This window comes from Polyodon spathula, chromosome 9 (assembly GCF_017654505.1).
Source record: "Polyodon spathula isolate WHYD16114869_AA chromosome 9, ASM1765450v1, whole genome shotgun sequence".
Taxonomy (NCBI): Eukaryota; Metazoa; Chordata; class Actinopteri; order Acipenseriformes; family Polyodontidae; genus Polyodon; species Polyodon spathula.
The window spans coordinates 481,629-504,267 of record NC_054542.1 but is presented as its reverse complement, the minus strand read 5'-3'; the positions used below and the strand labels follow the sequence as shown (position 1 = coordinate 504,267).

General features: G+C 36.7%; 2 protein-coding genes across 2 annotated transcripts; both read left to right on the top strand.

Moving 5' to 3' along the window:
• Positions 1-110: 110 nt before the first annotated feature.
• LOC121321348 (cytoskeleton-associated protein 2-like) lies at positions 111-7,519 on the top strand. Its single transcript, XM_041260246.1, has 8 exons — positions 111-245; positions 850-898; positions 1,304-1,361; positions 1,694-2,532; positions 3,323-3,509; positions 4,376-4,436; positions 5,092-5,380; positions 6,229-7,519. Exons 2-8 carry the CDS (start codon positions 867-869, stop codon positions 6,503-6,505), a joined length of 1,743 nt encoding a protein of 580 aa, XP_041116180.1. The 5' UTR covers positions 111-245; positions 850-866; the 3' UTR covers positions 6,506-7,519.
• A 3,982-nt stretch (positions 7,520-11,501) lies between these two features.
• LOC121321351 (serine/threonine-protein kinase Nek3-like) lies at positions 11,502-20,816 on the top strand. The gene is made up of 16 exons (XM_041260249.1): positions 11,502-11,713; positions 12,699-12,830; positions 13,267-13,360; positions 14,203-14,300; positions 14,548-14,631; positions 14,932-14,999; positions 15,158-15,244; positions 15,868-15,922; positions 16,263-16,463; positions 16,694-16,769; positions 17,516-17,559; positions 17,691-17,790; positions 17,942-18,094; positions 18,660-18,794; positions 19,956-20,073; positions 20,487-20,816. The coding sequence occupies exons 2-16, from the start codon at positions 12,714-12,716 to the stop codon at positions 20,563-20,565; spliced, it is 1,509 nt and encodes a 502-aa protein (XP_041116183.1). The 5' UTR covers positions 11,502-11,713; positions 12,699-12,713; the 3' UTR covers positions 20,566-20,816.
• The last annotated feature ends 1,823 nt before the right edge of the window (positions 20,817-22,639 follow it).

The window sequence follows — 22,639 nt, the reverse complement described above, 5'->3', positions numbered from 1 at the left end:
CCTCTTTTTATTGGGACACGCCTGAAAAACCTCCAAGCTTTTTCATTGGTCAGTTTGATTTGTTTGGAAACGTGCATAGCCAATCAACGGCGAAGCAGTGTGATCGGAGCGAAAATCAAACGCAGAACGTTGTTGGTTCAGGGTGGAGAAATAAAGCTGTGTGTAACTTGGGAATTAGCAGTATCGGAATTAATATTTCAGCATTGCACCTGCTAACCAGCTAAAAACGGAGACGACAATCAAAGGTATGGTTAATTTAGATGACTGTTTGAAATTATTACTAGTAAACTCAACTATTGAATCGTGTATTTCTGTGGCGGCGGATTGGGTTTACAGAGAAACCTGAGAGGGGTCGTGTTTTACAGTTTAAAATAAAGTGCACTGCCACAAAATATGCTTGTGATTGATGTGAATATACAGTATTGGTAAATTGATCTACGGTAAGTAACATTTTTTTTGCTTGTTTTTTTTTTAAATAAGTATGAATAGTGTTTAATGGTTATATGGTGTCCTGCCGAAATTCGAGTACAGTTACGAGTTAACACGTGATGAACATACAAGACGTTGTTCCATTCCTGTCATGATGTAATAGCCACATGAATAAACACATTTCGAGGCTTTATTATAGCACATGGATCAATAACAATTTTAATGGAATAGTAGAAAAGACACTGCGGCGTTTTGATCACGTAATTCTTGACCAAACTGAAACTGTATAACACACCTGTTCATATGTTCAGTTGGTGTTCACTTTAGCAATTTACCGCAGGATACTCTCTATTATTTAGCATTATGTTAAGTTTTTGTGCATTAGTCTACAAATAACACGTGAACCTTAATTTTTTTCAGATAAAAATCTTAAAAAGATGGAGTCACAATTAAAGAACACAAACCCAAGGTGAGTGTTATAACTATTTTAGGTATCATATTTTAACGATTTAATTTTCCATTTTTTTGTTGTTTATATATATATATATATATATATATATATATATATATATATATATATATATATATATATATATAGATATATATATATATATATAGATATATAGATAGATACATACATATACTGTGTGTGTATATATATATATATATATGTATATATATATATATATATATATATATATATTATATATATGAATATATATATCACTGGAAGATATAAGCTTTATAGCATTCCTTCGGTTTCAAAATCTTGTAATGATTATGGCTTTACAAAGCAATGCGTAAGCGTAGCATGGATCTCTTCTCAATGTTCAAATTCAGATGAAGATACTGTATTTTTTTTTCCTGTTTATAGGATGAAGGAGCACATCCAGCGAGACCACACCGCTAATAGACTACCTAATACTAAAGCGGTATGTTTCTTTGAATCCCTTTAACGCATTTTTGTTCTGTCATTTTGTATGTTAGCGTATAGATTTAAAATGAATCTGGTGTTTTAAATAAGGGTCTTCATTCACAAACATTGGATGCTGATGGTGAAGACAGCTGGTCTTTTGCAGTTGCATTCACTTACCTCCCCAGCACTGGCCTTAGCTCAGTCATAGACATAATAATAATCTATGCATTATACAGAACCTTCCCACCACATAGGCTAAGGTTTGTACTGTGTGTGTGTGTGTGTGTGTGTGTGTGTGTGTGTGTGTGTAACCATTCATTATAAAAGGTATGTTTTCATTACTGTTAGGTCAATAAAGAAAATACCAGACCAGAAAAGCAATGGAACAGACCTACCGTTAAGGAACCCCCAAAACAAAAAGCGGTAAAATTGGAGCCCATGCAGTCTTCCAACCATGCAGTTAACAAAGAAGCGCCTGTGAAGAAGGAAGGTGGAGATTCACATAGGCAGGTGGATGAAGGAAATCAAGTGGGAAACACAGCGTTCAAAAATCCTGCTGAAATGAGGAGACGTACAACCCTGAGCTACTCTTTCCTGTCTCATAGAAACAATCAGCAGAAGCAGCTCATTGAGGGGAAGAGTGCCAACCCAAAGCCCGCTGTGCCCTGTGCCTCCAAACCAGTCTTGGGTGCCTACAGAGGCAAGGTTGTCCAATCAAAAGTCAGCTCTTTTAGGAAGCCAGCAACTACTGGTGAAGAGAAGACTCAACCTGAAGTGAAGGCTGTTGCCTCTAAACCAATTGCACAGAAAACGAATGCAGCGAGCAATGGGAAAGCTTCAGTGCAGAAGCCAGGGATTGATGCCCCAACAACCTCTGCCCAGGCAGCCAAGTCGACTGTTACAAACATGCAAAAAGGGCAAATCGCAGAACTGCCCTTAGGAGGAAATGTTTTCCAACAGAAGGAGCCTAAAGCAACCAACATTTTGGCTGTTAGCAGGCCGGTTAGCAGTAGCACCGCAGGTCCCGCGCCACAGCCAAGGTTGCCAGTGACGATGAAGAAAAATGACTCTCTGCCAAAAGAGAACCCCAAGACCTCTGAGGCCTCAAGTCAAAATAGAGGAAAGCCATCGAACACTGTCCTAAGCAGTAAATACAAGATCAAAAAAGAAACCGCAGAAGAGCGCAGGTAAGCATTGGTAGTTGATTTGAGAAAACGTCAGTGGTACTTTAAATGTATTTAAAGTAATTACAGCTAACAAAATAGTGCAATTTTGAAAAACACACTTTAGCAAACGTGTGCATTTTAAAACATGATATTTAGATGTATTTTATGATATTTGATTATACTGTAAGTTAAAGAAAACTTTACAAGCCATGCTTTTAGTCTGCCTTGTACTTACTGGGTCATTTCATCTGGAGAGTGACACTGTCCCCACCCCGGCACAGGTTTCTTTCCTGTAAATAACCAATCGTCTGCTTCCTCGATTGACTGAAATGCTTTGACCCAGAAGACGCTGATGAAATGACCGAGTGCAAGTGCAAACAGATAACACAAGAATAAGGGATGGAAAATCTTGTTTTAAAATTAAAATACAAGTGTGCTGTAACATGTTTATTTTAAAACTGCTCGTTTGAGACTAATCTAGCTGAACGTGTGAAATGGCTGAGATTTCTGGAATTGTTTTGTTAGTTACTATTGCTCTAAAAATGCATGTTTTTTTTTTTTTATTACTACTGTCTTGATTGGATTCATGAAAATCAAATTTTATTTAACTCGTTCAAATCCATGTCAACAGGAGTTTGTAATTGAAAACAATTTGTATATTAAAGTGTTTTACTATTGTGCTACTGCTTGAATTCGCACAGCTTGATTTTATTTATGTATTTAATGGCAGGTTTTTCTTTTTTGTGAATAAATATATTACGAGTGAGCGTGAAAACTACTGCTAACCTTCTTGAGTAACCGTTGTTTCTAGATTAAGGCTGGCTGAGTGGTTGGCTACAAAAGGCAAAACTCTGAAGAGACCATCCATGGTACTGCAGGCGGGTGCCACCCTGAAGCAGGCTCCTAAAAAAGAACCAATAACTTCATTAAATACAACTATGGAGATGGACGATAACGATGAACAGGATCTGCCTGTTTTAGCTGAGGAAACTAATGAGGTAAGAACTCCCAGGTGTATATATTAAAAATGAAAGGGCAGAGTACTGCGCTGTACATTTAACTAAGCTGGCACACACATAGTGCAGAAACTGCAATTCAATTTCAAAGTCATACAGCTTGAATAACTTCAAATAATTAAAATTTGTCACAGACGGCCAGAGTGGGTGATGTCAGACCAGAAACAGGAAATAAAACAGAGAGAGGTGGAGTTTGGTGGAGCTGAGCGAATGCTTTCGCTCAGCATTTAATAAATAAACAGAACAGAAAATAAAAAGGTTGTAACAAACAAAAATACACAGGACACGGCACATTCGCCAAAACAAAAAAGAGATAAACAAAACGGACTAACACTACACAAGACACGGTGAGCAGATATTTTAAATACGATTACAATTACCTCTGTCTCCAATCCCGTTCTCCACTCACCGAACACAACCTCGAGTGAGTGAAAACATGCTGCTTTTATGCAGCTGTACCGAGACTCGATTGCTAATCAATCATTCAATTGGAGTCATCGGTACAACTGCATGTGAATTAATAAAGTGCAATTCCCCGTGCTCACATATTACATTTTACTTGCACGTGAAGTGCTGTGCAATCCTCGTGCCTAAATACAAATATACATTTTAAACACTCGTGTTACACAGACCCGTTTATATCCCGTGTACCAATGACTGTACACCAACATTTAACACACCACACGCAACATATAACAGAAAATACACACAGGGGCGGGCACTTTGTCACAATTGCATCCATTACCCCCTTAGTGTGCAATTTGGAACTTGCTAGATACAGTTTGATATACAGCTTTGTGAGTTGGACGAAGACTAATTCTGTCACCATTTGTTTCCCGTTTTTTCAGCCACTTGACAAGTTATGTTGTGCACTAGCAGATATGTTGACTACTTCAAAATCCAATACTGGTGAGTGAAAACCAAGCCTTCTACTTTTAGACTGTATTTGACTGCTGCTAGTGCCCACAGGTTTGAGCAGATACATGGTCCCAATGGTTATATACACCCATCCAGTAGACTTGGTTACTATCTAGGTCAAACTACTGTAATCTAACGCTAAACAGTCTGCCAGTAGTTTATGTAGATTGGTGCAAATTCAGCCTCGCTTGCCTTTCCAAATAGCAACTTCAAAAACATTCAATCAAAAATGAGGTTTAAAAAAAAAAAAAAAAAAACGGTTGATTTTTATCAACTTGTTCCCAGCCGAGATAAACACTTGAGTATTATTTGGAATTCTTGGAATGTGCTGAGCAAGAACAGGGGCGTTTCCCAAAGGTATTAAAAAGGAGGTGTGAAAGAAAACAAGGGAGAGAAGGAAAGTTGGAAAGATTTTACTGGTAGTTTTACAGGGATTAGGACCCCCACATAGTTTACTATGAGTACCATAAAAGGGGATCATGAGGCTCAGGTGGGGTCCATTTGCCTACAGCATAGGGAGTAATGTGTTGTGGTTGATTGGCCTCTCATGAGTCAAGGTGAAAAATCAGGGAAAAAAAGAAAACCAGGCTGAAGGATGCTGTACTAATGAGATACAAGAAGTCATAATAGTATGACCTCTTCACAGATGGACAGAGAGGAGGCAGTGAGAGCGAGGAGAGCACTGGGATGGATCAGAAAGACTCTGTGAAAGCTGAAGAGAAAGACCTGAAACTGGAGCCTCACTCCCAGAGTCCAGCCCAGGCAGAGAAGCACACCTTGAAAGTGGAGAAGCAGTGCAAAGAAGAGAATGAATCTGATGAGGATGAAGAGATAGATGAGAAAACACACGACCTGGCAATGAAAACTCCTGGAAAAGATACTGCGACTGCTTCTGTGGTTAAATACAACGTAAAGACAACACCCTACTTGCAAAGGTAAGTTGTTTTTATCGAATGTTGTGCAATATCCATTACAAAATGTGCCAGGAACCCAGAATAATTACACCTGTACTGTACTCCAATATGCCATCCTCTTATAAGACAGCCTAAAATAGGGTACCATTTTTTAAACACCAACTCGCTCATAAATGCATCTTTTTCTCTATTGTTTTTGTTTCTTACATTCTAATTTCTCTCCTTTTCATACTGTGGCCTGTTTTTTGTTAGGCCATTTTGGACAGCAATAACTTTTAATACTGATTATTGCACAGGAGAACTGTTCAGGGAAAGCATTCACTGGACTGCAGGAAACAGGATTCTGTTTTTAGTTTGAAAACACATTGCCACCAGGGGGTGCTGTTTATCCTATTACTTGCTCAGTGCGATCTCCATCCCTGCCTACAGTACACTGGATTGCATATGAGACAACAAACAGCAGAGCGAACGATTTCATGTTTGAAGGCCATGATGTTGTGTTGCCGAGTCCTTCCTATTCATTGTGGCTACCCCTGGTAACAATGTCTGCCACTGAACAACTACTCCTCCCCCTCCCTTTCGTCAGTTAAAGGATAACACTTCCAAAACACCTTTTTACTGCAAAACAAATGGTTCCTAAGTGACCAAGAGACCACCAAAACCACATTGTACACGACTTATCCTTGATTAACCCTAAAATAAAATGGTTATTGAAATTCAGCATCTTCCCTAGTTTCATAAAATCCATCTCTGGCTTATCCTTCTGCGGTATAGTTTTATCAAATCAAACCCTTTTTGTTTTGTTTTTTGTGGCATGGGATTTGAAACAGTCGCAGTATTACCGTAATAACTTCTTGTTTTTCCCTCAGTGTAAAGAAGAGGATTCAGGGTGAAGGAAGTAAGAGTGCTATAAAGGATCTGAAGTTCTTAACCCCTGTGCGACGCTCCCAGAGAATCAACCGCATGTCCTATCGGCTTCCAGAGATGCTGATGGACCACGATCCCTGTGTTTCATCTTTGGCGGAGCTGGCTGGCTTGGATGGTGAAGCTAATGCCTACATCTACAGGCAGAACCCTGCGCTACAAGAGGTCGCAAGGTTGTGTGCTGCAACAGACGAAATGAGTCCCAGATTGTCTCTTATGTAATCAACACAACGGTCCCTTTTTTATGTTGGTATTTATGTACAATTTAACTGGCTTGCGGAAGTAACAAGAACTTTAATGCACCACACTAACAGATCAAATAATATAAATGAAAAAACCCACGCTTGAAGGTTTTTCTCATTAGAGATATGTCTTTGCACAGTAATTATTCTTTTTTACACAATCTATGCTGTTCATTCTATAGTCTGAAACCTGATGGTTGTAATTTGCATAAAAAATGTAAAATACTGCAAGAACTAGCATTGTAAGGACAGAAAAATGCATGAGAAGGAGAGAAATTAGAATGTAAGAAACAAAAACTCTGATGTAACACTATACTGTAATGGGCAAAGGGTTAGCAGACCAATGATTTACTCTTAATGGTGGTTATATTGCAAATATTACAACTGGGTATTTACCACTAGTGTTACAGAAAGCTAGCAAGATGTCTTGTGCCATCCTGGTTTTGAACCCAATCTATGCATCAAAAGACCGCCCTTTGGTTTTGGTGGCTGAATTTTTGTGAAGGGGTTGGGCCACTAAGGAACCATTTGTTTTTGCAGTAAAAAGGGGTTTTGGGAGTGTTATCCTTTAACTGATGAAAGGGAGGGGGAGAAGTGGTTGTTCAGTTAATGTTGTCTGCTTTCATTTATGTGTTCACCATGTTCTGTTTTCTTTTTTTTTTTTACGTGTTTTAATGTTAGGTACTAAATTGGTAATATGTATTTTAAGCAAACTAAAGATTGTTGTCGAAATGTGAATTGTACGGCTTCTGTTGCAGTCTGGTCTGTCTTCCTGAAAGATATATTCACAGAAACAGTTCATGACAATTATATTCTTGTTTGTCTTGTCTGGTTAAGTTTGCAGTGTGCATCTTTGTACAGCAAAGCTGTTGTTTCACATGAAACAGGTCTGCATGGACCAATTTACAAATCCTAAAAATATGGGTGAGTCTGCTCTTCTCTGGGTAGTATTGAAAATGCTCTTCTATACTAAATAAAAGGTAATTGAACAATGTCTTCCTGTTTCTGTGATGTGCTTTTAAAAACAAATATCCTTTAAAAACATCTACAAAATAATTTGTAGGGATTATGAAAATTTCAGGTGGGAGAAACTATATACATGGAGAAAAGACATCAGAAAACATTACTTGATGGCAATATGTAAACAATGCAACATAAACTGGTGCTACTTTCTGTAACTGTCCTATTGTTGACCCTGCTAGGATCAGGCAGTAATACATGCCTGACATCAATCATATATACTGGAAATGAGTTTTGATGAGAGACTACGTACACATACATGTTATACATATTTCTGTATTCCTTAGTTTGGAGCAGTGTCTACGATACGTTTTGGTAAGACATACCTTTTTCAAAGGGACAAGTTTGATAACAAACAGCTGAGGTATTTGTAGGATCATGATGGCATAGCAACTATTTTTGTGTATTCCAATTTAAATATTCTTATGAGATCATGAAGGTGCATCCTATAGTATATAGGAAACATAATGGGTCTTGGTGATAATCAGACTTTCCTTCACAAACCAATAAAATCAAATCGATCACTGAGACCTATCGAGCATTCTACAGTATATAGTAGGCTACTGTTATTTATAGATTTTGTTTTAACAGAGGTGTTAGTTATACAGTGGCTCTCAAGTATTCACCCCCCTTGCACTTTTCCACATTTTATTGTGTTACAACATGGAATCAAAATGGATTTAATTAGGAGTTTTTGCCACTGATCAACACAAAAAAGTCCATAATGTTAAAGTGAGAAATAAAATCTTCAAATTGTTATAAATTAATTATAAATACAAAACAGAAAATAATTGATTGCATAAGTATTCACCCCCTTGAGTCAATATTTGGTAGAGGCACCTTTGGCAACAATTACAGTCATGAGTCTATTTGGATAAGTTTCTACCAGCTTTGCACATCTGAACACTGCAATTTTTCCCCATTCTTTGCAAAATTGCTCAAGCTCTGTCAAGTTGGATGGGGACCTTTGGTGAACAACTTTCAACTTGTTCCACATATTCTCACTGGGCCACTCCAGCACATTGACCTTTTTGTTTTTAAGCCACTCGTGTCTGGCTTTGGCTGTATGTTTGGGGTCATTGTTCTGCTGGAAGATGAATCTTCTCCCAAGTCCCAGGTCTCTTGTAGACTTCAGCAGGTTTTCCTCCAGGACTCCAGGATTTCTCTGTACTTTGTACTTTGCCGCATCCATTTTGCCCTCTATCTGCACGAGCTTTCCAGGCCCTGACACAGAGAAGCATCCCCATAGCATGATGCTGCCTCCACCATCCTTCACGGTAGGGATGGTGTTCTCAGGATGGTGTGCAGTGTTAGACTTGTGCCAAACATCACAATCAAAAAGCTCTATTTTGGTCTCATCAGACCATAGAATCTTCTTCCACTTGGTCTCAGAGTCTCCCACATGCCTTCTGGCAAACTCTAGCCGAGATTTGATGTGAGTTTTTCAACAATGGCTTTCTTTTTGCCACTCTCCCATAAAGGCCAGTTTTGTGAAGCACCCGGGCTATTGTTGCTGTATGCATAGTGTATCCCAGCTCAGCCGTGGAAGACTGTAACTCCTTTAGAGTTGCCATAGGCCTCTTGGTGGCCTCCCTAACTAGTGCCCTTCTCGCCCGGATACTCAATTTTTGAGGATGGCCTGTTCTACACAGATTCACAGTTGTGCCATACTCTCCATTTCTTAATAATGGACTTCACTGTGCTTCTGGGGATATTCAATGCCTTGGAAATGTTCTTATATCCTACCTGATTGGTGCTTTTGAAGAACCTTATTCCGGATTTGCTTTGAACGTTCGTTTGTCTTCATGATGTAGTTTTTGTTAGGAAATATCCTAACCAACTGTGGGACCTCCCAGAGACAGGTGCATTTAGCCTGAAATCATGTGAAACACCTTAAATGCACACAGGTTGACTCCATTCAACTAATTATGTGTCTTCTAAAGACAATTTGTTGCACCAGAGCTTCTTTAGGTGTGTCATAGCAAAGGGGGTGAATACTTATGCAATCAATTACTTTCAGTTTTATATTTGTAATTAATTTAGAACAATTTTATTTTTCGCTTTGACATTATGGACTTTTTTTGTGCTGGTCAGTGGCAAAAACTCCTAATTAAATCCATTTTGATTCCATGTTGTAACACAATAAAATGTGGAGAAGTCCAAGGGGGGTGAATACTTTTGAGAGCCACTGTAAATGTTTGAAATACAGCTCCAGAACTGCCAGACAGCAGTGATTTGTGACTACTGAGCAAATGTCATTTCTTAACAGAATGAAAGAAATTACATTTACTCAGTAAATCTCGGTGTCATGGAATCAGCATCTATCCCAACAGCAAATCACAACAGTTCCATAAACGTTTTCTTCTTGTGAAAATCTAAACCTTTATACTGTCAGCTCTGCTTCACTGCCTGCTACACTGTTTGTTGATTCATTAAAAACGTGGTGTTTTTGTTCCAGACTGTCTGGTAATTGAATAAAACTACTGGGAATTTACAGGACAGTTAATTGTTACATGATCACATTACACCTCACCCCCACCCTGCTGATGTCATTTTCAATATATGCCCAATTTAAAGCTGCAGTGTCTCATCAACATATTCAGTGATTTATTGGTGTCTGTTTATTACATTTTTTTAGTTTGGTGCATTCTAATAGAGTGGATGCATGCATCTTTGTCGAACAGTTTACTGAAAACTAAAACATATTTCATCAAAGCAAGAATATACACCACAGCAAAAACATGGGTGATAATTAGCAACATATCTTGACATAAATGCCCTTTTCTTTACACTTTTTATAGCTATATGACCTCACCACAGTTTAAATACTATAATTTACTACCACTTCACGCTATGAAGCTGTACACAGCTGCAAGTTAGTTTGGTTTTAGCAAATTCTGCTTCTCCTTAATTCACTTTATCTTGACCAAAAAACACAAACCACTCATGTTCCTTAAAATAATATATTATGATTGATCCTATTTGGAAGCATTTAAATGTGCATGCCGGACCGCTTACTTGTTTCACAGTGAACTACTATAAGCTAAACCGAAAACGGGTCCCTACTGTCTGACATGTTGAATATAGAGAACCCATTCATCACAGTCCTCCGAAATAAACCGTTAGTTGGTAATACCAGACATTGTGTTTCTGTGCTTGGATGCATGCATCAGTTCATTTATTTGTATAAGATGCATGCAATATATTATATACCAGTGCGTTCAATAAGCAGAGCGCTTTTTTGTAGCGCTGCATTTAAAGCTAATTTTTGGGATGGAACGAGCAAAATTCCAGGTAGCCTGTGTCCCAGGTCACGTTTTATTTTAATAATACTAATATTAACTGTAATAATAATAATAATAATAATAATAATAATAATAATAATAATAATAATAATAATAAAGTTATTCACTCACTCTCCCCTTAAAAAAAAAAAAAAAAAAAAAAAAAAAAGTAGTCTTTAGTAACGTATGTGACCAAAGTTTATATTTATTTACAATAACATTTATAAATGTGTGCAGCCATTACAAAACATAAGACGGTTTACTTCTTGTACGTGTGGAAACGTACGAAAAACGTCACTTTTTTTAATGCAAACAAGATTTACACATTAACAATGACTACAAGCATAGGCAATAATGTACTTAACACAGATATTTTGGTCAAATGTGACCGCACACACGAGTAGTTCACCTCTGCCATTTGACACGCCCACAAAGTCAACTACTGAGAGTGATCGCTAACGTTACGGAGCGTTCAATAAAAAACGTTACAGAACAGTCTTTAGCGCTCTGGCTACTGAATGATCCCCAACTTTCTTTGTGTGGTTCAATGCAGCTGCAGTGTCAGGATTTGCACAGATGCCTGTATCTATGGCAACATGGCAGTCTCCCAATCTGTGCAAGGGACTGCAGATTAGTGTGCAGAGAAACAATACATATCCCAGTATGCAACACGGGTAGGTTCTTTGACTTCCGTGTTATTTCGATTGAAATAAATAACTACCAATTTCGAAACAGTTCTGGAACTAAAAAAGGATAATATTTTGAATATGCAGAATATTATTAACCTTTGTGATTCAAAGTCAAGCACGCAAGGAGCCGAGTTTTCCGGTGGGGTTGTGCGGATTTAAGAAAGCCAGGCAGCTTTTCTTTGAAGATTTACAGTGGTGTGTGTAGAGTATGCATCCAACCTCAACACAGTATAACTATACCGCTTTTTCATTTTTTAAAACGCAAGCACTTGCTTTGAGTTATTGCTGACCGCAATTTGGCGTGTTTTGTTTTGCCATGTAATTGTTATTTAAATATGTAATGCTGTAAAAACAAAGCTTACATCACTCTTATTCTTGGGCGTTATAAGTATTCTAAAGCAGTGTTACGAATTATTGTTTAGTAATATTATATATATATATTATATAATTATATATATAGATATATATATATATATAATATATATATATATATATATATATATATATATATATATATACATATAATAATATAGTATAAATTATCACTGTAAATTGAAGTGTAAGTTTCAGTTTTTTTCTTTCTTTCATGGAATTAACAATCTTTATCTTCTATCACAATGACAATGGCATATAGACAATACAGTTGCACAAGGGAAATGTATTGTAAGAACCATTGGTAATCTTTAGGGTACACCGGCATAATTATTGTGGTATAACTACTGTGGCATTTTTCAAACATCTAAAAGAGATGTCATGTTATATCAACTGTGCTGTTTTTTAACTGGTAAGGCTATTTGATTATGTTTAAAGATCAAGAAGCAAATTCTGATGATCATACTACATACCGGATAAGGAGGGAATAAAACAAATAGATAAGTTATAATCACCAACCTATGGAGACAAAGGTCACTTTTCTACAGTACACCCCTTTTGTTTTCACTTTGACTGTGTATGGTGTTTTAGCAAGACTACAGTGGAAACTCTTTTTTGTTTTTCTGGGAAGGGGTGCTCAATCTTCAGAAAAAATCCTTGCTGATGACTGGGCAAAAATAAACTTAATGTTTAACTAAATAGCTTTTAACTAATCAAAAGATCATCAAAATGTTGAACTTTTCTCCTTCACCTGAGCAACACTAAAGAAACCCAATAGCAGCTAGTTGAATGCAATTTGTACTTTTAGGTAAGCAGCCTGAAAATGGATTGTTACACAGTCTTGAAAGTTATCGGAGAAGGGTCCTTTGGACAAGCTCTTTTGGTGCAACCCACGAAGGAAAGTGAAAAATATGTCTTGAAAGAAATTAGGCTGCCAAAGGTAACGTTAGGATCAGTTTTTATTTTTAACAACAGTTTTTTTGCAAATCCATCACCGTCAGTACTCTTTAATGTTTTTATAAATGACAGCCAATGTGGCTTTCCCATAGTAATGTACATTTCACAGTCAAATATTACACCTCGATGTGTGTTTACCACATTCTTCCATAGCTTTGATTGTTTACATTACTCAAGGGTTCTTTTTAACTATAGAAACACATGCCTCTGCCATTGAAAACTGCATAACAATATAAAATGAGTTACAGTAGGTCTTGTTTGAAAGGGATTTAATTTAAGAGCTCTTAGGTATTCTCAGGTTGTTTATTTCTAGTTGGTTGTGCTGATGATAACGTATAAGGCTGTGTTTATATTTTATTAATGTGACAAGTAAAACTTTAACTGCTTATAGTATTCTTCTTTTTAAATGTTCCATTTAGACTCAATCTGGAATACAGAGCTCCAGGAATGAAGCAATACTTTTGGCTAAAATGAAACATCCTAATATTGTTGCCTTCAGAGAATCATTTGAAGGTAAGCCATCTGACCCTCTACTTCAAACCCTCAGGGGTCTATTTTAATGATGCAAATGATTTCAGACCTTAATACTGCCATTTAGAATGATAAATTAAACCTATCTTGAAGTGTATTTTCAACAGTTACTATGTAGCGTTTAACTCCCTCTTGTTGGTACATCTTGCATTCAGTGTTGGGTTTATTGTGTGTATTGATTCACACCTTTTAGTTGGATGCTCTTGTACAGTATTTAACATTTGTGCCCGTTTACTCTAGAATTTAGTTCCAGGTTGTATATAGTGCCTTTAAGTCAAACTTTATAAGCTTAAAATATGTATTTTTTATTTACCCTTTGCAAACTGGAAGTGTATAGTTTTTTTTTCATTGGCTAGCATGTAAAACACACTGAGGTCCATGTTGTCTGGTGGTGAATGCAGTGGGAACATCCACACTTTAATGCATCTGTTGTATACAGCATAATAATACAATTGTCAGTTTACCATTTCGTTGTGGTAAAATTCTGATTAAAGGTTAGGATTAGATTTATGTATAGATGCTACTAGAATTGTGGATGTTACTGGAAATGTATTGCCCAGTTCATTTATGACCCATGAGGTGTGAATACAGATTTCAAAAGAGTCTGCAATATATTTACAAATATAACGCTACGATGCAGACAACACGGGACACGGCAAAGGTAATGGAATTGATATCTTGCAAACGTTGCATGGTTTTGTGTAACGCTTGTTAACTTGCTCTCGTAAATGGACTGATGCAGGATTACAGAGACTGAAAGGAGTGCAGAGACTATCTAGGTTCATCTAGAGTTAGATAGTCTCTCTCTTTTCTTTCTCCTATAGCTGAAGGCCACCTTTACATTGTTATGGAGTTTTGTGCTGGTGGAGATCTAATGCAAAAGCTTAAATGGCAGAAAGGATCGCTATTCCCTGAAGATATGGTAAACAATTACAAATTGGTATTTTTTAAAATTGATTTATTAACAGATGCCTCTCTGGTCCATGTTAACTTCTTTATTTTAATATTCCTCAAACAAACACTTCAATAAAGAAAAATAATGTGGTACTGTAACAGCCCAGTGCAGAGAGGCAGATGTTGGTTTGGGATTGACTGCTTATTGACACATTTGTTTCACATATTTTGTCCATTCTCACATTACTTGAATTAACTTGAAGATTTATTTCCAGATACTAAACTGGTTTACCCAGATCTGTCTTGGTACAAAGTACATACATGAGCAGCGGGTGTTGCACAGAGATCTCAAATCCAAGGTATTTAAATATAACTACATCTAGGAGTCTGTTTAATTATTCAAATATGTAATGCTGCTGCCAGTATTTCATTGACACTGTATTAATGCTGTATGATTTATCACCCCATAGTGTCTTGTCTCTAAAGAGACTGAGCATGCTGTTTGGGGGGGCGGGGTATTTGGGGCTTTTTGACGAGTATTTTTTAGAGCTCATAAAAAGGTTATACTCTGCTACGTGCTGATTTATGGCAAGTGCATATGCATACACAACCTGCAAAAACTGAAACGCTACCTTAATTTTTTGCTTTGTTTTATGCAGAATATTTTTCTCACAGATAAAGGAACAATCAAACTAGGAGATTTTGGATCTGCCTGCATTCTGAACAGGTATGGAAATAACATTTTTAAACTGTTTTCTACAGGTTATGTGCTAGTGCATGGGAATACATGTATCTATTATATTTGTAACATCATGAATTAATGTGTTGCATTGTACTGTTTTATTTATCCTGTAAACGGTTCTTGTCATATCCCTCATTTTTTAGTCCCGAGGCCTACGCATGCACTTACATTGGAACTCCTTATTACGTTTCTCCAGAAATTTGGGACAGCAAGCCGTACAACAATAAAAGGTAAGTGCCGAACATGGCACAACTTTAGCTTTTTAGAAAGATCACTGTTGTTTTGGTTCTTGAGATGCAGATCCCTTGTTATGTACTATAGTGGAGGTGCCGGAGTTTGACATATATTTCTCGATTATCAATTTGTGATTAAACTTGTATGAAACATTATTTATTACAAGTTACTGAGAGATACTAAGGAAGTGCTTGTCCATCTGTCTAGGTCTGTATACGCTGGAGGTCAAAGTGATCTACTTTATCGTGATACTGATCGCTCTGTTGTCTACTATGGCCATCCCTGTTTTTTTTTAACGAATTACCTAACAATAAAAGTACTTGGTGAAAACAATAAGAAATGGCCTTTCAAACCGAAATTGAATTTTATTTAACTTAGAGGTTCTGAACCAAAGGACAATTGACTAAAGTAATTGTTGCTGTTGAGGATAATAATGCTATTATATACCGAAACAAATGTTTTTGTCAGTGAAGACATTTTTAAAATGTGTGTCTAGGTATGATTTTAAACTTGATCGCTTGATCCAGTTTCAAGATTCCCAAGTGCCTGTAAGCTTTAGAGGGCTGTTCTGTTCATAACTCATTGGGTGAAGTAAACAACGTGTGTGTTTTACTTCCAGTGATGTGTGGTCTCTTGGCTGTGTCCTGTATGAGCTCTGTACCCTGAAGCATCCTGTAAGTTTCATGAATTTTACAATCTATTATAAATAATGTCATCAGATCTAGCCAGTCAGTGAGCTGCATAGCATTCATGAGCTGGATATCATTTGTTAGAGGACCGTGAATAGGGGCTGCATCAAAACACCGCTCAAAAGAAGTTATAAATTGTAGCTGTTGGTAAAACCCACAAAAATGTAACTGAAGTAAACTGAAGTTATTGAAAATGTGGGCTTCTTTATAAAACAACTTCTCAACACCTGGGGATTGTATTCACAAACAATCGTGGGTAACTCAAACAGTGTAAGTGTTATGCCTAATTGCATTTTCACCTTTGCCTTTTTCTTTGTAATACCAGTTTCAGGCCAACAGCTGGAAGAGTCTGATCCTGAAGATATGCAGGGGGTCATACCCACCACTTCCTCCTCACTACTCCTATGAGCTCCATTACTTGATAAAGCAAATGTTTAAAATAAACCCAAAGGACCGTCCTTCTATCAGCAATATTCTCACCCGGCACCGTGTGTCCAAACTCATTAAAAAGTATTTACCCCTTGAGGTATGTTTCTACAAGTAGCTCCAACAAAAAGCAGTGTGTTGGAGGCAGAATGCCGATACATGGTCGAGCATAGACACAGTGCAAGTCAATGAGAGCAAAATTCCTTAGGTCTGCAGGTCTGCGTTTTTAATTGTTTAGTCATTGTTCAAAATGTATGGTGCTGTTTGCCTTTTATACAAAAAAATTATGAAAAGAAAGTCCTGAGCCATAGTTCCTGCATTGTGTTTCAGGTATTTAACGCAGTGGAATGTGAAAAACTGGAAAGGAAACCTGAAAATCCCAACGGAAAACTTAAAGCAACAACAGGTATTCCAAAAAATAAAGATACGGCTTGTTTATTGACTTTTACACTGGGGTAAGAAGAGTGTTTTTGTCTTTAATATAGAATTACAGCAATGTATTTGTGTTTTATCTCAGGCAACTACAGTAGAACCAGTAGAGTTACGAAAACCACACTTAATGAACTGACCACTTTCACCCAAAAGTATGCAATCACTCCACCATGCATGCAATGCAACTAGATAGGCGCTCCTATAAGCAAAAATCACTGCACCAACTGTAACCAGGCAAAGGTGAGGCAGATTTCAAAGCAAGTTTGGTCAATTTTAATAGGAACATTTTATTTTTAAACAAAGCACACATGTTGGATTTTATTTTTAAGCCAAAGGAGACTGAGTGACTGTTTAAATCCAACGTTTAAATCTGTGTTTTTTCTTCAGTTACAATTTCAATAGTAGCTTAAGTTTTCCTTGTTCCACTTAAAGACTTAAGAACCACAACAACATGAGTATTGCATTACTGTGCTGCATCCTTGTGTTTTTCTTCAGATTGAATGTGTAGATAGCAGGTGGACACATTTATTAAAACCATTGAAAACTTTGTAACTCTGAGGTTCTACTTAGTTCCAAGTTGCTTGCACTAGTTTGGCAGCAGCTGTCTCAGTCACAGTGAAGCAACTTGCATGGGCCTCAGGTTTCAAAATCGACATCCCAGTTTGAAATTGATAACTGACACTTTCAAAATGTGAATGTATTTAACTTTTTTCCTCACAGGTCCCCCAAATGACCCTGCACATGACACAAACACCACCATAAAGGTATTAAATAACAATTTTATCAATGTTGGGAATTGCCTGTTAACTATTTTTGTACTGATTCAGTTTAGTTTTTTAGAAAGTTTTTGAAATGCTTTACAGTCAAACACCAACTCTGCTTTTCTTTTAATCAGAACGAAGAGCAGGTGAGCAAGTGGAAAAAAGGTGATGGTGAAAAGGTCGCCAGGATTTTGAGTGAGAAAACCCTCGAAGAAACCACTTCCGAAATGGAAGGTAATACGGTTTCTTAATTAAGTATTGCTGATACCCAAAAAATCAAAGACATATACAGGTACCCACAACCCCATGCACTGAAGTATTTACTTTTTAAAAATCTTGTAGTCATGTGTCACAATGGTGTAATACAAGATCTTTATGTTTCTAGTGACCCCAGCTGGACCTCATGTAATATTCCCTGAAGCTTCAAAAGGCATCCCCAGAAAGAAGTGGGGTGAAGGCCCCTCAAATAGTGTTCTGCACACCCTGGAGAATGCAGCACTCATTTCATCTGGAACAATGGAGCCTGCGGACAATGCTGGTATTAATACAGTCACATCTGTATCCTCATACTGAGGTAGAGGGAGTACAAGGAGCACGGACACCTATCCGAGAGAGTGGAGTGCAGTTCAAATGCCTCACAGGATATACTTAAAAACAAGACATTTACTATTTTAGTAATTAGCTAGTGTTTCAGCTTTCGCCTTCTTCAGATAGCTTGGTAGCAATAGCTAGGTAGACTGATGTTGTTTAAGTTTGAATGTTGCACAGGGACTTAGATATTAACTTTGAAGAACACTGTGATTTAGACAGATCTGAGGTAAAATGATGCATTGTCTTCCAGGTTGAGTCCATGGGAAAATAAAGTCTTAACTCTGTGAATCCAGAAGTTTTCCTGGTTATCGAACATGTTAGGATTGTACACTTTTTCTCTTAGAAGAATCTTCATATCAATATATTTTAATAAGCAAAACCTCCTCTTATGTTATCCATTTACTACCAATTGTTTTTCATTTTACCCCAAAAATGTGCAATGGGAAATGTCAAGACGAGTGCAGACATTATTGCAGTAACTGATTCTTTGCTTGTCTATGATTTCCACACAGAAGGCGATGTGGTTTATTGCATCAGTAACAATCCTAGGAAACAGTGGGTCAAGGAATCGCCAGAAAAACTCCTAAATATACTACAGAATGCAAACCTGAATCTTGCCTTTAAAACGTATATCATACATAAACCAGGTGGGTTAGAAATGGAAGGTCCCATTTATGAAATATTTATGGCTTTGCATAAATGCAAACACATTTATCTGTGATATTTTCATACTGCAATGTACAGTACTGCATAAAGCTTATTATTATTGATTTTATACCTGATTATTTTTAAAGATTGAGAAATATGAATAAATATATGTTTTGTAAGCATATAGCTGGGGTTTTAATCGATTTAAAAGCTTAAGATTAATTGCAAGTTAAGTTTAATCAATTACATTTTTGTTAATTGATTAGTCATGAATTCCGTTAAGTTTAGTAACCTCAAAGACAAAAGAGCATTTTAGTGAATACAGGTACATAAACAGTTGTCCTGATATTTTTAAATTTGTTTGGATATACTATAAAAATTGGAATAGTAACAATACTGTACTTACAAGTGTGTTAAATTATTAATTCACGTACTCCCACCAAAGCTATATGATCTGGTAACTTTTAATGTATGGCGTTTCAACCTTACAATCAGAGAACTGTGTGTTATGCATTATTAGTATCATTCCTTCGAATTTACAATGCCCTCAAATATAAGTTTTCCCACCATCAATTTGAGGAAAAAATAAAACATCAAATAAACATGTATTTACAAAGATACAACCTCAGTTGCGCCTCAATGGAGGCAGTCTGTGGCATTTCTGATCTGTCCAAGCTGGTACCCTTTGTTAGAACTGAGCCTAATAATGAAACGCTGAAATTGTAAAAGCTTCTCTTCAAATTCCTCAGGAAGCTAATGATGCTTCTTTGACAATGGCTGCCTGTATGTCATGGATGATTCGAGATCGGATAGTAAGGTTTTTGTTCGTCTTTTCTTGGCATCTAGTCATGTGGTTGTTTGTGTACTCAGGTAGTCATGTCTTTTGTTGGAGAATTTAATACCATCATCACTATACTCGAACTTAAGACGTGGGCCATTTTTGAGAAGAAAAATCATTTAAAAAGTACGTCTTAAATGCAAAGGAATACGGTAATTTTTTAATGTAGAAGCTGTTTTTTACTTAATGTTTTGGGGAGGTTTTTACTGTAATTCCATATCATATGGTACTTCTAAGTTATATGAGGAATTGATTGTTTACATGCTGTAATCTATTCCAATTTAAAGTTAAACCCCTACCTATAATTTTTTCCCCCATCAAGATTCACATGAGTTGCTCCATGGTCCCTTGTCACATGTGGGAGCAGATGACACTGATGGTGACATGGAAGAAACTGTAGATTCAGCCAGGCTAGAGCCACGATCTGATGATGAGGACACGTGAGTAATTCAAACAAAAAAGTACTGATGTTTACAAGTCTTTGTGGCTAGAGGGTTTGGACAAATAGACATCATATATAGGTCCACATTTGTGTAAATGTGCAGATTAGTTTGTTATTCAAAAAGCACCCCTAACGTGCCCTGTAATATATTAAAATTACACTACCTTCTTCAAAGTTGGTTGCAAGATAGCAGATCTGACAGACACTGTATGATGGAGGGCTCGGTGTAGGTGCTTTGTTGGCATTTGCTTCTGTATCCAGTAAGTCTTGAGTAATAGTCAAATATCTCTCCAGAAGGTCTATATATTTTTGAAGTTTAATTATTTGCTTTATAAGATTTATTGATGCATTTTATGTATGCATTTGTTTGTATTCAACACTGAGGACAGCTTTCTTTTTTGTAACTTTCAGTGACTTTGAAGAAGAATCAGTTTTCGATTGGGTAGCAGAACTTGAGAAGATGGTGGACAAAAGCCAGCACAATAATTGAACTAATGACCTAATATTAATGAAGCTATTTTACTCTATGTAATTGTAAATCAGTGTTTTAGTTGCATATTGAAATCTTATTTATGTTTTGTTTTATAATGACAGATATTTATTAAATTGTATTTTTGGAAATACTATATGGTAGTGTTTTTACAAAAGTATTCAAATAGCTATGGTCATGTAAAATTATGTTGTAAGATTTTTTTTTTCTCTTTGTATGACTTTGAATAAACACTGACTTTTCCAAACTCATAATAATTAAATAATGAAAATGTTGTAGAAATAACTGTGGTTATCAGGAGAATAATTGTGTCCTGGTTATGCCTTTTAAGATTTGTATGGAAAGGATTTGCACAGTAGAATCATCATGTGATCAGCAAAGCAAATGATAAGATGAGTCTCATCTGAAATGTCTTATAAGGCTGAAGACCCGATTCATTAAACTCTGAACTGAGAAAAGGCATATCAGGGAAATATAAATTGATGCAATAAACAGTGCAATTGTGTATTTTTTAAATTATTTTATTTTGGTGCATGAACATGTTATCAACCTTTTTATCCCTGCTTATGCTGGGATGCACTGAAGCATTTTATATATTACATAACACTGAGCTACTGCTTTCTATGAACAATACTAGGTTTCAGAACAAGAACTCTTACATGCAACTCACCTAATTTGGTTAATAAACTGTATGACAAGTGGAATTGCTCTGCTGTTCACTTTCATATTTAGTGTTCTTCAACACAAGGGTATCCCTTGACTTATGTACGCCCTGTAGTTATAACCAAAAATATTTTCATATCACTTATTGGCATAAACAAGAAATAAACAAACACATTTGATCCTGCCACCACTACTCAGATTCACTTCTTGTGCAGCAGGTATAAGGGCCACACCTGCACTTTACACTAACCTTGCTGAACATTGAACTATAGGTGGTGTTCAAAGTCCAGAAAACTAAACTATTACAGGAAAAATGATAAGGAACTTGCAAGAAATGTGTTGTGCTAAGAAAGATAGTACATGTTTGGTTTCTGTTTTGCTTCCAGAAAAGCCTGAGATGTTAGTCTACCATTTCATGTAGGAATGATACGTCTCTTTGCCTCTTGATGTGTGTTAGTGCAGGCATGTTTCAGGATTTCTACAGCTATTAATGTGAAAAAAACAACAAAAAATTGATCGCACCCCTGTGGACAATTCATGCAGTAAATTTCGGTCAAATATTGTTATGCAATAATCTAGTTCTGGGGTTCTCAAACTTTTTTTGCTAGGCCCCCGTTTGGAAATGTTTTAGGCTGTGACCCCCCCTACAATAGGCATGCAACCCCCTTTTTGGGCCGGGACCCCCAGTTTGAGAAAAGCTGATCTAGTTGATGTGAAGACGTTCAACTTTGTACATGTTGAATTGCCGAAATCAGTCCGTTTGTTTCAACTTCTAATTCCTACTGGTCACCACTAAATCGGTTGCTGAAATTTTCAGCAGGGACATAGAAGGTAATGGACTAGTATGTAAACAGACAACGAAAATACACTTCACCCTCAGCAGAGAATTAGGCCGATAGTGAACGCCCAACGAAATCTTATATTTAATGACAATACATGGTATATAGCACTAATCTGATCTATGCATAGCCACCATACAATTGTGTTGATTTAAAAAAAAAAAAAAAAAAAACGGTCCAATGGGGTGCAAATGTTTGGCCCGCTGTAAAGCTGTAGAAAAACATACACGTTTGATTGTACTGAAAGTAGCTTAGGCAAAGTGCAGTTCACTACAGGTTCATCACATGCTATAGTATAAGATACTGGCACTAATTTTAGATCGATAATATGCTTTTCATTAGCCTCACAGTGTTTGTAGCCAAGCAAAAGCATTTTAATTATTGTCATTTGTTTATTCCCCCCCAAGAAATATGCTTTCATGAAATGTGTTTCTTAAATTAAGTTTATATTGTAAACCTTTACAAACAAAAATCTACAACGATATCTGTGAAGGTAACAGCAACAACGCAAGGATACGTTAAAAGAAACATGTACAAAAACATTTACATTGAACTTTGCAATTGACTACACT

Excerpts from the sequence above, each read along its gene's own strand:
- LOC121321351 (XM_041260249.1), top strand. The coding sequence starts at position 12,714 with ATGGATTGTTACACAGTCTTGAAAGTTATCGGAGAAGGGTCCTTTGGA. Across the intron at positions 12,831-13,266 it reads AAGAAATTAGGCTGCCAAAG|ACTCAATCTGGAATACAGAG; the intron begins GTAACGTTAGGA and ends TGTTCCATTTAG. Across the intron at positions 14,301-14,547 it reads CGCTATTCCCTGAAGATATG|ATACTAAACTGGTTTACCCA; the intron begins GTAAACAATTAC and ends ATTTATTTCCAG.
- LOC121321348 (XM_041260246.1), top strand. The coding sequence starts at position 867 with ATGGAGTCACAATTAAAGAACACAAACCCAAG. Across the intron at positions 899-1,303 it reads TTAAAGAACACAAACCCAAG|GATGAAGGAGCACATCCAGC; the intron begins GTGAGTGTTATA and ends TCCTGTTTATAG. Across the intron at positions 4,437-5,091 it reads TACTTCAAAATCCAATACTG|ATGGACAGAGAGGAGGCAGT; the intron begins GTGAGTGAAAAC and ends ACCTCTTCACAG.